Source organism: Pistacia vera, unplaced genomic scaffold (assembly GCF_008641045.1).
Source record: "Pistacia vera cultivar Batoury unplaced genomic scaffold, PisVer_v2 Contig783, whole genome shotgun sequence".
Lineage (NCBI taxonomy): Eukaryota > Viridiplantae > Streptophyta > Magnoliopsida > Sapindales > Anacardiaceae > Pistacia > Pistacia vera.
Genome location: NW_022196649.1, coordinates 38,223 through 52,526, shown reverse-complemented (window position 1 = coordinate 52,526; position 14,304 = coordinate 38,223). Strand labels below are relative to the sequence as shown.

The 14,304-nt window shown below is 35.2% G+C and overlaps 1 protein-coding gene across 1 annotated transcript; it reads left to right on the top strand.

Moving 5' to 3' along the window:
- The first annotated feature begins 7,889 nt into the window (after nt 1-7,889).
- On the top strand, nt 7,890-14,113 carry LOC116116797 (probable plastidic glucose transporter 2). Its single transcript, XM_031402850.1, has 14 exons — nt 7,890-7,931; nt 8,786-8,935; nt 9,291-9,402; nt 9,531-9,598; nt 9,793-9,925; nt 10,403-10,502; nt 10,609-10,721; nt 10,810-10,903; nt 11,377-11,530; nt 11,694-11,837; nt 11,920-11,993; nt 12,479-12,567; nt 13,174-13,288; nt 13,453-14,113. Exons 2-14 carry the CDS (start codon nt 8,845-8,847, stop codon nt 13,633-13,635), a joined length of 1,470 nt encoding a protein of 489 aa, XP_031258710.1. The 5' UTR covers nt 7,890-7,931; nt 8,786-8,844; the 3' UTR covers nt 13,636-14,113.
- The last annotated feature ends 191 nt before the right edge of the window (nt 14,114-14,304 follow it).

The following is a 14,304-nucleotide window of genomic DNA, read 5'->3' as shown; positions in this document are numbered from 1 at the left end:
AGAAATTTTCCATATAACTATTATCGTAAGCTCTTACAGCAAATACAAGAACAGTGGATGTAGGCTCCAGAGTTTACCTCGCCGAACCACTTTAAAAATCTTATTGTCACTTACTTTATTGCATTTTATTATTCATCCATCGCTGATTATTAGTAATCACTCCCACATCCATTCTGATTCCGCCAAAGGTCAATCGGATCTCTCAGGTTGGTGCAAATTTTCGTATCAACAAGTTAGAAGGAGAACAAACACATTGTAATTTATGGTCGTACCAAAATACGCAATGGACACTAGAGTTTGGGGCCTTCATTTTGTTACAGCCGACAATCAAAGTTATTCCTTTCGGTGGTAGCTATGAGCTATGGCCCTAATCGTAGATGATGTGGTAACTTTATCATGAATACTTTGTAAAGTTATCAGATGTCGACCTAATGAATAACATGTACAGTTGTTCAAGTGCAACAAGATATATGATGAATGGTAGAGGAGACAACACACCGAAAGAAGATGCACTAACAACCCATAAATTCAAGATTTGACTGGCTACTAATTAGTACAACTATTTTTAGAAGAGAAATCATCCCAACATGTTGGTCTCAATCGAAATACCTGAATGAAAAACAAAGAACTACGTTTAGAAATTCCTACGCTAAATAATACTCCATTGAACCTGTCATCTCTAAACTCTTACAACATTGATGATTTTATATTCATTTTTCATTCTCTGGCATATCCTGAAATCCTGTCTGAAAAATACATAGACCATCTTTCATACTAATATCTCTAAATCGCATAAGGTTGTTGTTAAAGTGTGAAGCCATAAACAGTGCCGCATGACTTAATCCCTGCGCTACCATTTTGAGTGCTATCCCTTTTTGTTTTAATCCTGGCTATCTCTTTGTGTGAAGATCCAATGGCTGCCATCCTCTCATTTAGTCAACATATAAAAGCAGCCAATTCTTCATTGTGTGAACAGTTTTTTGGCTTTCTTCTTCGTGTATTTTTGCTCTCTGCTGTGTTCTTTTATTTAGTACTATTTGTGTAATTCTTGGGCGATTTCTTGGTGAATCGTGTAGAAAAGGTTGTGTTTTCTTTTTGGTTAAGAGGAGTGGGTTAGATTTCTCTTAGGATTTGTAAGGATTACTGTGAATGGGTGTTTGTAATACTAATTGAGAGTGATTTGAGAGTTCTTGAGAGCTTGTAATATGTAAGAACTTTCTTGATACATAGTGTAACGACCCTTGGTGTTCTGGAGCTCAACGTGGACGTAGCTTATTCGAATCTTGAACAAGTGAACCATAATAATTGTTTGTGTCTTTGATTCTTCTTTGATATTGTGTGTGTGATTGAATTGGCAGTAGTTTTAGAGTGTGATTTGGTCTGAAATTGCAATAGTGGTATTAGAGCTTTGGTTATAGGGTTTGTCGATTTCTAGGGTTTCTAATTTGGGAAATTCTTGATCCCAGGGATTGTTAAAATTGGGGGTTTCATGTTTTAACAGTTCTTGGGGAGTCAAGGGCTCTAGAAATCGTCAATCTGGTTCTTGATTTGGGAAATTTTTGATTTTAGGGTTTGTTAAATTCGGGATTTCTTGATTTAATAGGTTTAATAAAAAATTCACACAATGACTAGTACCACTCGCATGGAAATCACCCAATATGATGAAAAATTGATTTTAATAGTTGGAAAAAGAAGATGAAGGCTCTCTTGTCTCACAATAAGGTGGGAATTGCATTGGAGAAAGATTCAACAAAGTGGCCAGAGGTGAAGCTTAAAAAAAAAAAAAAAAAAAAAAAAAAGGCTGAGATTGATGAGGAGACGTATAATCTTATCATCCTGAACCTATCAAACAACGTTCTACGGAAGGTAGATTGCCTAGAGAATCCAATTGCCCTGTGGGGTAAACTCGAAACTTTATTTGCACTACAATCTGCCCCTAATTTAGCTTTTTTAAAGGGTTCTTTGTTTGCATATAAAATGGATGTCAATAAATCTTTAGATGATAATCTACACGACTTCCTAAAAATGACACTAATTCTTAAAGGCACTGACCAAGAATTAGGAGACTCTAGCTTGGTGATGATCCTGTTAAATTCCCTGCTTGAGGACTATTTAGTTATTAAAAATGCATTGCAATATAGTGGGACTGTCCCTAGTGTTGATCTGATTGTGGCTGGTTTGAAATCTAGGGAGTTAGAACTGAAAACTCAGAAGCAAAATGGCAATAACTTGTTTATAAAAGGTAGGACTGATGTTAGTTAGTTAGGAAAAGAGGCTGGAAAAGGGTTTCAACATAATCCAAGGTTTAAGAATAAAAAGAAGGGTAAATGTAACAGTAAGCCTAAATCAAAAGCTAGGAAATGCTTTTATTATAATAAAACTGGGCATCTTAAAAAGAATTGCTATGATTGGATTAAAAAACATAAGCATACTACTATTGAAAGCAATCTAGAATGTACTAGTAATAGCATTAAGGTTGTTAAAGCTCTTACTGTTTCAAACTCTGTTAGTGCTAAGGAATGTGTCTTAGATTCAGGATGTTCTTTCCACATGAGTCCAAATAGGGACTAGTTTCAAGACCTTAAACGTGATGAGAATGAAACTATTTTTATGGGTAATAATCACTCATGAAAGGTCTAGGGAGTTAGTAGCATTGCCATCAAGCTAAATGATGGCAAAGTAATTAAACTAACCAAAGTAAGATACATACCTGAACTAAAACATAACCTGGTATCTTTAGGGACACTTGATGAGGTTGGATGTTGTTATAAGGCTCAGAATGGATGTATAGTAGTGCACAAGAATAATCGTGTATTGCTTAGAGGGATTAAGAAAAATGGGTTGTACATACTATGTGGGCATTACTGTGATAACTCTTTTAATACTGCTCTGTTTACTACTAACATGTTTGCTGCAGAGAAATGACACTTGAGGATGGGCCACATAGGCCAAAAAGGTATGAACATTCTCAGACAATAGGGGTGTTTTGGGAATGATATTGTCACTGACCTAAAATTTTGTGAAACATTTGTGTTGGGTAAATAGTATAGGATGAGTTTCCCAAAAGGAACTCATCAGGCCATTAGGTGTTTAGAATACCTACATGCAGATTTGTGGGGTTTTGAGGGTGTTAGGTCTCATGGTGGGAACTCAGACTTCCTGTCCATTGTAGATGACTTCAGTAGGGAGGTTTGGATGTATCTCCTAAGGTCTAAGGATGAAGCCTTTACCAAGTTTAAAGGTTGGAAAATTTTGGTGGAAAACCAAAGTGAAAATAGAGTTAAGGCCATTAGGACTGACAATGGTTTAGAGTTTTGTAACTTTGAATTTGATACCTACTATAGTGACCCAGGGATCCTAAGGCATAGGACAGTTAGGAGAACCCCTCAACAGAATGGGGTTGTGGAGAGAATGAATAAAACATTGTTGGAAAAGGTTAGGTGTCTCCTATTCACCTCGAGGCTGCCTAAAACCTTTTGGGGAGAAGCCCTAACTACTGCTGTTTACCTTATAAAAAGGAGCCCCTTTAGTGCTATAGAATTCCAGTGTCCTGAAGAGAGATGGTCTGGTAGGAAGCCTAGTCTCAACCACCTAAGGGTATTTGGGTGTGTTACCTATGCACACACAAATGATGGGAAGTTAGACCCAATGTCTCTTAGATGTGTGTTTCTAGGATACCAAGAAGGGACAAAAGGGTATAAGCTTTGGGAGAGAGAGGCTTTAGGGGTAATAGTCATAATTAGTAAGGATGTGGTCTTCAATGAATGTGTTTTCCTTGTAAATCTTCTAACTCCACTACAGGTACCTCTAATAGTGAGACTGAAGATTTGAACCAAACTGATACCACCCAAATTTAGGTGGAGCCAACAATGTACTAAACTGACCTGACCAATTCTGATGATGAAATTGGACTTGCAGAGCTGCCACAACCTGCAGGTATCACTCAAGGCATTGAAGATGAAGAAATAGAGCCTGAATGAGGGCCTTAACAAGCTGATCTTGCTCAATATCAGCTTGCAAGGGATAGGATCAGGCGTGAAATCAGACTCCCCATAAGATACAGCTATGTAGACCTGATTTACATGACATTAGTGGCTAGGGTTGAAATCCAAAGAGTTGAACCAACCACCTATGAAGAAGCTATAAGCTCAAAGGATAGCAAGCAATGGTTGGCTGCCATGAGTGAAGAAATGCACTCCTTAAAGGTAAATAGAACCTGGTCATTGGTTCAGAAACCTAAAGATCAAAAGTGTGTAGATTGTAGATGGTTATTCAAGCTAAAGGAAGAGATAAATCAGTTTGACCCTCCAAGATACAAGGCCAGGTTAGTTGCAAAGGGCTACACACAAAAAGAATGTATTGATTTTAATGAGATATTTTCTCCTATAGTTAAATTTAAAATAATTAGGTTAATGTTGTCTATAGTTGCTCACTATGATTTAGAACTAGAACAATTAGACGTTAAGACTGCATTTTTACATGATGAGTTAGAAGAAACTATATACATGAGTCAGCCTATTGGTTTTATAGATAAAAATCTGCCTGAACATATGTGCTTGCTGCATAAATCCCTATATGGTCTTAAACAGTCCCCTAAGCAATGGTATAAACGATTTGACTCTTTTATCGTTGGGATTGGGTTTACTAGGAGTAAATATGACAATTGCTTTTATTTTGCACTTACTAATGACATGCCTATATATTTGCTTTTGTATGTTGATGACATGTTGTTAATATGTAAGTCTAAGTTCAAAATAAATGATTTAAAGGTAAAGTTGAGAGCCGAATTTGATATGAAGGACTTAGGATGTGCAAAGAGGATTCTAGGAATGGTGATAAAGAGAAATAGGAAATTAAATAAGTTGAAAATTCACCAAATCCCATATTTACATAAACTTACATCCAAGTTTGGAATGACTAACTCTAGAGTTGTTTCTATACTTTTAGCAAGTCACTTTGTACTCAGCAAAGTGCAATGTCCTAAAACATATTCTGAACTGATAAAAATGGAAAACATTCCCTACGCTAATGCAATAGGCTCAACAATATATGCTATGATTAGTACAAGACCAGACCTAGCATTTGCTATTTCTTTACTAAGTAGATACATGTCTAATCCTGGAATTGAGCATTGGGTTGCTTTGAAATGGCTCTTAAGATACATAAACAATTTTGTGCATGTTGGTTTGGATTATTGCAAAAGAAATACTGTACTTGATCTGGTTGGGTATGTAGATTCTGATTTTGCAGGTGCAGAGATACTAGAAAATCTACTATAGCATATTATTTTACTCTTGGTGGGAATTGTGTGAGCTGGAAGTCACAGTTACAGCCCCTGGTTGCTTTATCCACAACCGAGGCTGAATATGTGGCTGTAATTGATGCGTTTAGGGAAGCAATTTGGTTGCAAGGTATTCTGAAAGAGGCTAACCTATTGGAAGAGCTTGTGAGTGTATATTCTGAAAGTCAAAGCGCCATCCACCTATGTAAAAATCCAGTGTATCACGAGAGAACTAAACACGTGGATGTGAGGTTCCATTTTGTGAGAGATCTAATCTCAAAAGGCCAATTGAACCTGCGAAAGATCCCAACCGAGGTGAATCCAGCTGACATAGGGACTAAGGTGGTAACTGCCACTAAGTTCAAGCATTGCTTGGACTTACTTCACATCAAATAAGGTAATGGAGCTAAGAAGGAACATTGAAGATGCTTGCTGCACTAATGGGTATTGTTCAGAAATGGTGCGTTGGCTTCAAAGTGGAGATTGTTAAAGTGTAAAGCCATAAACGATGCCGCATGACTTAATCCCATGCGCTGCCATTTTGAGTACTATCCCTTTTTGTTTTAATCCTGACTGTCTCTTTGTGTGAAGATCCAATGGCTGCCATCCTCTCATTTAGTCAACATATAAAAGTAGCCAATTCTTCATTGCGTAAGCAGTTTTTTGGCTTTCTTCTTCGTGTATTTTTGCTCTATGCTGTGTTCTTTTATTTAGCACTATTTGTGTAATTCTTAGGCGATTTCTTGATGAATCGTGTAGAAAATGTTGTGTTTTCTTTTTGGTTAAGAGGAGTGGGTTAGATTTTTCTTGGCATTTGTAAAGATTACTGTGAATAGGTGTTTGTAATACGGGTGTTTGTAATACTGATTGAGAGTGATTTGAGAGTTCTTGAGAGCTTGTAATCTGTAAGAACTTTCTTGATACATAGTGCAGTGGGCCTCAGTGTTCTGGAGCTCAACGTGGACGTAATTTGTTCGAATCTTGAACAAGTGAACCACGGTAATTGTTTGTGTCTTTGATTCTTCTTTGATCTTGTGTGTGTGATTGAATTGACAATAGTTTTAGAGTGTGATTTGGTCCGAAATCGCGACAGTTATCCTAAAGATAAATTGTTAATAGATATCAAATACCTAGTGTTCTCACATTCTCTCATAACCTTGAATTAGTTTTCACTTCTATATATATATATTTTTTAATAGGATTCGTATTTCAATTCCTATTAGGACTCATAAATTATATTCTTATTTATAATTGTATTTTTTACCAAATAGTTTTTTTTTTAAAGATAAATAAACAAATAGGAAAGCAAGTCAGAATATCCCAACATAAATAACCCATTATCTTTTATATCATATACCATTAATCAAACATTTTATTTTTGACCGTGAATGTCAAGTTTAGTGTGTTGTATAATATCATATAGGACCAAATATAATTAGTTCTTTGTTGTATATATATATAGACTTCAATTAAAATTTTAAATATGCTTATTAAAAATTTTATTGGAAAAAAGTTATTAAAAGATAATTTATTAGAAATTAGATTAATATTCACATAAAATATTAAACTTTTTCTTAATTTTAAAATTTAAATAATAATTATTTAAATATTTTTAAACTACATTTTAAGTTATTAGTTAACTAAAATGATTAAATTAAATAGTACCATGATTATGTATTGAGCACTTGTAGATTACATTAGTTAATGCAATCTAAAGTTTATACCAAATAAGATTGTATTATTCAATATTATATTATATAACGTGTCATAAATTTAATGCTACCCGTACCCTTTTTTATTTTAGAAATAGTGACAATACCCCTTATCATAAACTCGCTTTTTAGTACCATGTTAGTAGAATGTCTAATTTATTCTTAGTAGCATCAAGAATTAATGTATAAGATTTTTTTTTTTTTTAAATTCTGAATAATTTGATATGAAATTTTGTAATAAAAAAATTTAAAACTAAAACAAAAAGTAAATCGGGGCAAGGCCTTGCGATTGTAATTTAGGCTAACAAAAACCATTAAATGGAAATTGCCCGCAATAAATAAAAAAGTTAGGCCCCCCTCTTTCGCGTAAGCGCAAAGACAATTCGGCCAGTGACAAACCAACAAACCCGAGTTTTCTAGATTTCGCCACCTGTCACAAGAAACACTAATCACGTACGCTTATATTAACAAAATGACTGAATCACCCCTCATGCTGCAGCTTCCGGGTTCTCACCTTCTCTGAAGTGACAGCTACGCCTCTGAGCCATAACTAAATTTCAATTATGGTACAACAGTGAGATCTTTTTTCGTTTTACTTTGTTAATTGTTTATTTGATGAATTAATTTATGGTTTATCGTTGTAGATTTGTCCCTTTCTGTCTCTTAAAGTTAATTGTCTGGCGAAGAGAGAGAAAATCCCTTTCTCATGTTTGTTTCTAGGGAATAACATCACAACAAGGAATTGACGAAAGATAATTCTTAACCTACACATCAAGCGCACGTTAGTGGAGAGTTCTCCTGTCCAGCCCTATATATGAGCGGTTTCGACGGTATTTCTTGAACTTTAGTTTTTCTCAGCGTCAGTGTCACTGCAAAATTCCTAATCTTTATTGTTTCAGATCCTTTTGAGCTCTTTGGATAATCGAAACATAATCAAGGTGATTAAATTTAGATTATTTCATATTTATTTTTGTTTGTTGTATGTTTGGTCTAGTGAAAGGATCATTGGTGATTGATTTTTGCTTAATAAGTTGTTAGTGCTTCATTTCTATTGAGAATTTACGTTGTTTTGTTAGAATTGGGAGTTCGTGGGAGTGTGATCCGGTTCAAAAGGTACTAAGTTTAGTTGTGCTCGAGATTTAGTTTGGTTTGGAGAACCCCTGTTTTTTTCTTCAATCTGTTTGGCTGCCTGGAGAAATCGGAGGAAAAAGAAGAAATCTGAATGTTACGTTATTATTTGAATTCTTTCTTTAGTTTTGAAAATAATGCGTAATTAGGTGCAACTATAATAGAGTTTAATTAGTTTCTGATTGTGGAGTCCTTACCAGCTTCTTAGGTAATCAATTGTTGAATGTTAACCTAAATTGGACGAAGAACTTATTAGGCTTTTACAGTCTTTGTAATGTGATGAAAATATGTAACTGTACTCTTTACCCGATCACTGAGAAATTGAGTGGAAAGAAACAACTTTAGTTTTTTTTTGGTAAGTAAGAAACAACTATGGTTCATTTGCTTTATATGAGGTTTCTATAAATGGAGAATTTCAGGCTTTCAGCAAAAGTAAATGGAGAATAACTTTAAACTCGTGGTGCATAAACAGATCATAACATGATAAAAAATATGGAAAACAATAATATTAAAGATTTGGTAATTTATAATATTTTCAGTTTAGACTGGCTGATCTGAGATACTGTTAAATTTTGGCAATTAACCCTATTTATTACAACTGGAAATGATAAATTGATGTAACCTGTATAGTAAATGCCAATTGTTTATGAATGTGATGTGGCAGTGAAGTCGTAGAACTCTCCAAATTTGCTGATTTGAAGTGAAAGCTGGCTGCAGCTTGGCATGTGGGGGCGACAGCGTGAATCATACTCAATGTATAAGCGAATGCCATCAAGAGATAATACAAGCGTTGTAGATGTAGAAGACAACTCAGGTAACTACTAACTCTGTCCATTGACTGTTTGAAGTTGTATTTCATTAATTCTTATTGACAACTCACCCCTGGTTTTAATATCCCTGACTCAGCGATTGAGTTCAGATGCATCAGTTGTGGACTGCTTCTGTCTCCTTGTATATTAATTGCAATATGTTCTATTGATCAAGGGAAATGAAAGAAAAACCCATAAATTCAAAGTCAAAATTGGTTAAGGAAATGTATTTGTTGTCTTATTATAAGGTCATAAATAAGTAGGGATTGTTCAAGTAGATAGTCTATGCATTATTTCAATCATATGAAGGTACCAAGCATTTTGAGATGATAATGGGACTCATTTTTTATATTTCATTAGCTCATTTACTGGAGAGCATGGATCTGGAAACTACAAATCCTTCGTGGAGGCTGTCTTTCCCCTATGTGCTAGTGGCAACCTTATCTTCATTTTTATTTGGCTATCATCTTGGGTTTGTGTGCTATCTTAAACTTAGTCCTTTTGTTGTTTCTCTTAATTTTCTTTTTCTTCATGTTTCTATTAGAAGTTTATGGATCAACAAATTGATGTTTATCTTTTGTATTTTGTTTTAATAAACAGAGTGGTTAATGAACCACTTGAAAGCATCTCTCTTGATCTTGGTTTTAGTGGGAATACCTTAGCAGAAGGTGAGAGTTCTGGATGTCTTTTTTTGCTTTATTTCAACCACACACCCCCTTCCCTCTTCCCCCCCCCCCCCCCCAAAACAAAAAAAACCAATCTTTTTTTTTTTTTTTTTTTTTTTTGTTAAGGGATCTGTTAATATAGTGGTGATATTTTAAATGTTGGCTATTAATCTTATATCATGTTATGCCAAATATAGGTTTGGTAGTAAGTACTTGTCTGGCTGGTGCGCTTGTCGGATGCTTATTTAGTGGTTGGATTGCTGATGAATTTGGCCGTCGTAGGGCTTTTCAGCTTTGTGCTTTGCCTATGATCATTGGTGCTGCCGTAAGGTGATGCTTTTGCACCATAAAGCAATGGCTTGATGCGTAACCGGCTCCTTACTCTGTACTTCACTTTTTTTTTCTTTCTAAATCTGTTCTAATCAGAGTTTTATCTCCAATATTTGTTTATGTTTCTTTAAAATTATGAAACTTCATCTAATTTTTTCTATAATTTTCAAATATGAAATAGCTAAACTAGACTTTAATCGTATTTTGGTTTTTTGTTACCAGATAATAGTTCTAGTCTTGGATTTATATTCAATGCTTAAAGGTCACATGTGAATTTGTTTAGTCTTAAGTAAAAATTATCATACAGTCTCTTTCTTATTGCATAGTTCATTTATATTTTTCTTGTGTGTATTTTATTTCGGTAGAATAATAAAGTTTATTATTATCTGATGCACAATCCCCCCTTCCCTTTCTTTCTATTATTAAATTCTTATATTGTGTGGATATCGACCTGAAAGTTAAGATTTGTATTTTCAGTGCAATAACTGGCAATCTTATGGGTATGCTTTTGGGAAGGTTCTTGGTTGGAATAGGAATGGGTATTGGACCCCCTGTGGCATCTCTTTATGTGACAGAGGTATATAATTTCTAAATCATATGCGATTTGATTATGCACATCTTTCTTGATCATGAACACAGGAATTATTTCTCTTGTATTCATTTTGCCACATCTACTCGAGCAGGTTTCTCCTTCACATGTGAGGGGCACTTATGGAGGATTCATCCAGATTGCAACATGTCTTGGACTTATGGCAGCTCTGTTTATTGGAATCCCTGTCAAAGAAATATCCGGCTGGTAAGAAATGTGCACTGTACCACTCAGCATCCTTGGTATGAATATAGCCTTTCTGACATACATTTTCTTTTTGTGGGTATTCGATTAGGTGGCGCATTTGTTTTTGGATAGCTACAATTCCTGCAGGAATACTTGCCCTTGCCATTGTCTTTTGTCCAGAGAGTCCACATTGGCTGCATAAGGTTTGCTCTGATTCGCAAAGTTTTTCTTTTGCAACGTAATTCTCCTATGTGTTCTAAATGCCATTAGACATGTCATAGTTATATTATTGTTATGTAAAAAAAATTGATAGTGGCTGTGGCATGACCAAAATGAATTAATTGTTATCACTAAAAAATTACATTTTGTGCTCTTACTTCCCTCGTGATTTTTTTTGGCATTGTGTTTTAACATTGTGATCTTACGCTCTGCTGGCAATTGATTTTTGGAGATACCATTGGTGTTTAGCACAAATATACTAGTTTTGCTGTAGTCCTTTTACAGTATCTTTATTTTCTTTTTGGGCTTTACCATGACGAGAAAGTTTGTTTCTGAATTTGCCAATTATTCCTGCTTCCTATAGCAAAAGACTATTCCCCCAAAAGACATAAGCTTATCTCTAATTGTTGCTTATGTTAAGATGCAAATGCTTACACTTTCTCATTGGTAAAACTAGCAAGGAAGAAGTGCTGAAGCCGAAATGGAATTCGATAGGCTTTTAGGTGGAGCACATGTCAAATATTCTATGGCAGAGTTGTCCAAGTCAGACAGAGGGGATGACACAGAAACTGTGAAGCTTGAAGAATTGCTTCATGGTCGCCATTTTAGAGGTAGATATGATACTTTCTGGTGTACACTTATGAGCATCTAATGCTTCTATCCTCTCTTATTCAGCTTCTACAGTTGCAGTTGTCACGCTGCTGTCACCATTACTTTCTCTTCTTCTTTCCTTTTTCCCTTTTAGGCTTTGTTATTCACATGTTCCTTTTGCAGTTGTTTTTATTGGATCAACCCTATTTGCTTTACAACAGCTATCTGGTATAAATGCTATATTTTATTTCTCTTCATCTGTATTTAAAAGTGCGGGAGTATCGTCCAAACTTGCAAATGTCTTCATTGGAATTGCAAATCTATCAGGTATAGGTTTTTTCTTTAATAGGTTCTTTGCGTACTTGTATCATTGCAATTTCAATTGATGGATGATTTTATTTGTCTTCAGGATCTGTTGTTGCAATGACATTGATGGATAAACTAGGAAGGAAAGTGCTCCTTCAGTGGAGCTTCTTTGGCATGGTAAAATGTGATTGCATTTCATTTCTTCTTTCACAGAAAGCCATTTCATTTATGCTTAATATTATGATTAAGATAACCGAGTTGATGTAAAATTCATTAGAGAATCTGGATACTGGATCTGTTTGGCACATAATTACATTTTCATTTACTTTAGGGAGGATTTACATGCTTTCATGGTGCATTGTGAATGTGCTTTCTACTGACAGAAGGGGAGCTCTGTAGTGGTTTATACTATTTATTGCAACCATGTGTGGGATGAGAGAAAGATAGTTCAATCTTCCAGAAGTTACAATCTTTTGGAGCAGGATGGCAATATAGTTTATTGATTTCTTGTTATGCATAATTATATTCATTGATACCACCATGGTGGCTACTGTTGTGCATGGTTCAGCTGATATCTCTTTTCCCGAGTTTTATATGAATGAGTTAATGGAGTCTATCATTTAATAATTCCATCTCTTACATAATGCGTTGAATCTACTCAGGCAGCATCAATGGGTCTTCAAGTCTCTGCTTCAAGTTCTTACATGCCAGAATCTGGAGCTTTATACCTTTCTGTTGGTGGCATGCTATTGTGAGTACTATATTATTAATAAGTGAATCTTTGATATGAACTTCGTGAGCTTATACATGCATCTAATAAGCATACTGTACGCAGAACTGGGCCATTTTGCTTTCATTTCTGCCTGATACTTTGTGTTTGTATAGCTGCTATTTAATATAACTGCTGTAGTTGTTTCCAGCTACCACTGAAAGAATATCTTTAAGGCTGTAAGAAGAAGATAATTTCTATATGTTGCATGAAATTGGTGAATGATGAGGTGTCATACAAATAAAAATTCTTGAAAGTTTGTGAAAGCCAAGGTTTTGAAATCTTGCTAGCCAATAGGAATGTCCTTGGAGACTTAACTCTTAACTTGAGAGTAGCCTGCAAGATTGGCCGCAATTGCAATGTGTTGATTAAATTTCTTAGAGATGCTGAATATATGAAATATTTGGATTGTCATTATTTTCTGGTCACCTCAGCGTAAATGTTGAATAAATTTTTAGCAATTAATCAGCCATGCCTGATTCTCTGTGACATCTTGCATGGATTAGATGGTTACATGACTGATGGAAACTGACAAAACTTTGTGGAATCTGGATATTATATGGACATTTAAGTGTGAACTTTTTGCAGGTTTGTCTTAACATTTGCTCTGGGAGCTGGTCCAGTTCCAGGTCTTCTCCTTCCAGAAATCTTCCCCAGTCGAATTAGGGCGAAGGCTATGGCAGTGTGTATGTCAGTGCACTGGGTAATTTTCTGTCACATATCTTTGTTTTTTGCCATTTTTTATTTGTATGTCGCTTTGAATGTTTGAGTTAAAGTTAGAACCTGTCTTTGGGTAGTTCTAGCTATTAATAAAGTCAAATGAAGTAAGATGGATTGATTTATTCATTGTCTATCTCCATTCTTTAGGTGATAAATTTCTTTGTGGGCTTGCTATTCTTGCAACTACTGGAGCAACTTGGGTCACAGCTCTTGTACTCTATGTTTGCAACCTTTTGCTTGATGGCTGTGGTGTTTGTGAAAAGAAATGTTGTGGAAACAAAAGGAAAATCACTCCAAGAAATCGAGATATCACTTCTTCCACAAGAATAGTGAAGGCCTTTCTTGCTTGAAAGAAACAGACTACAGTTGAAAAGTAATAAGCAATTTCTTTTCATTTGATGGAAGCTAAACATAAGACGGTAGACACGAAGTTGAAGTGGCCGATATTCTGGTTAAATAATGTGTAAGATCAAGTGTCATCAGGCAAGTGAAGTACTTCATATGATATGAATTTTAGTGGTGTGAGATTTGGCTTATTCCAGTCGTTAGGGTTTAGGTCAGTTAGGCATCATATATAGAGCTTTGATATGTAATAATATGTATTATGTAGTCTCAAATATGTAACCCCTTTAAAATCAATATATGGTGTCTGAAAAGTTCGGGAGATTTGTGTTTGAGGATGGACGTTCGGCTATATGATAACAGTAAGTTACAAAATTTACAATGTTACCCAGCTGGTTGCACTAGAAGTCTAGAATAGACACTTAAATCAATACTTGACTTTTGGGCCAATTTCCTCTTATCACTTGAGAGATTGTATTACATTGCAGAGGACTAGTCATAAAGCGGAAAGTAGTGGACACCATAAGTGCATTGTTTTACGAAGGGAAAACAATATTTTTTCAGAGATAGGGATAAAGAACCCATCCTCCATAGGAATTGTAATCCCTTCATCATCTCCCATTCCGATCCCCCAAATATTAAATTTGACATAGCGGT

Coding starts and splice junctions, on each gene's coding strand:
- LOC116116797 (XM_031402850.1), top strand. CDS start 8,845: ATGTGGGGGCGACAGCGTGAATCATACTCAATGTATAAGCGAATGCCA. Junction 9,599..9,792: donor TGGGAATACCTTAGCAGAAG/GTGAGAGTTCTG, acceptor TGCCAAATATAG/GTTTGGTAGTAAGTACTTGT. Junction 11,531..11,693: donor TCATGGTCGCCATTTTAGAG/GTAGATATGATA, acceptor TTCCTTTTGCAG/TTGTTTTTATTGGATCAACC.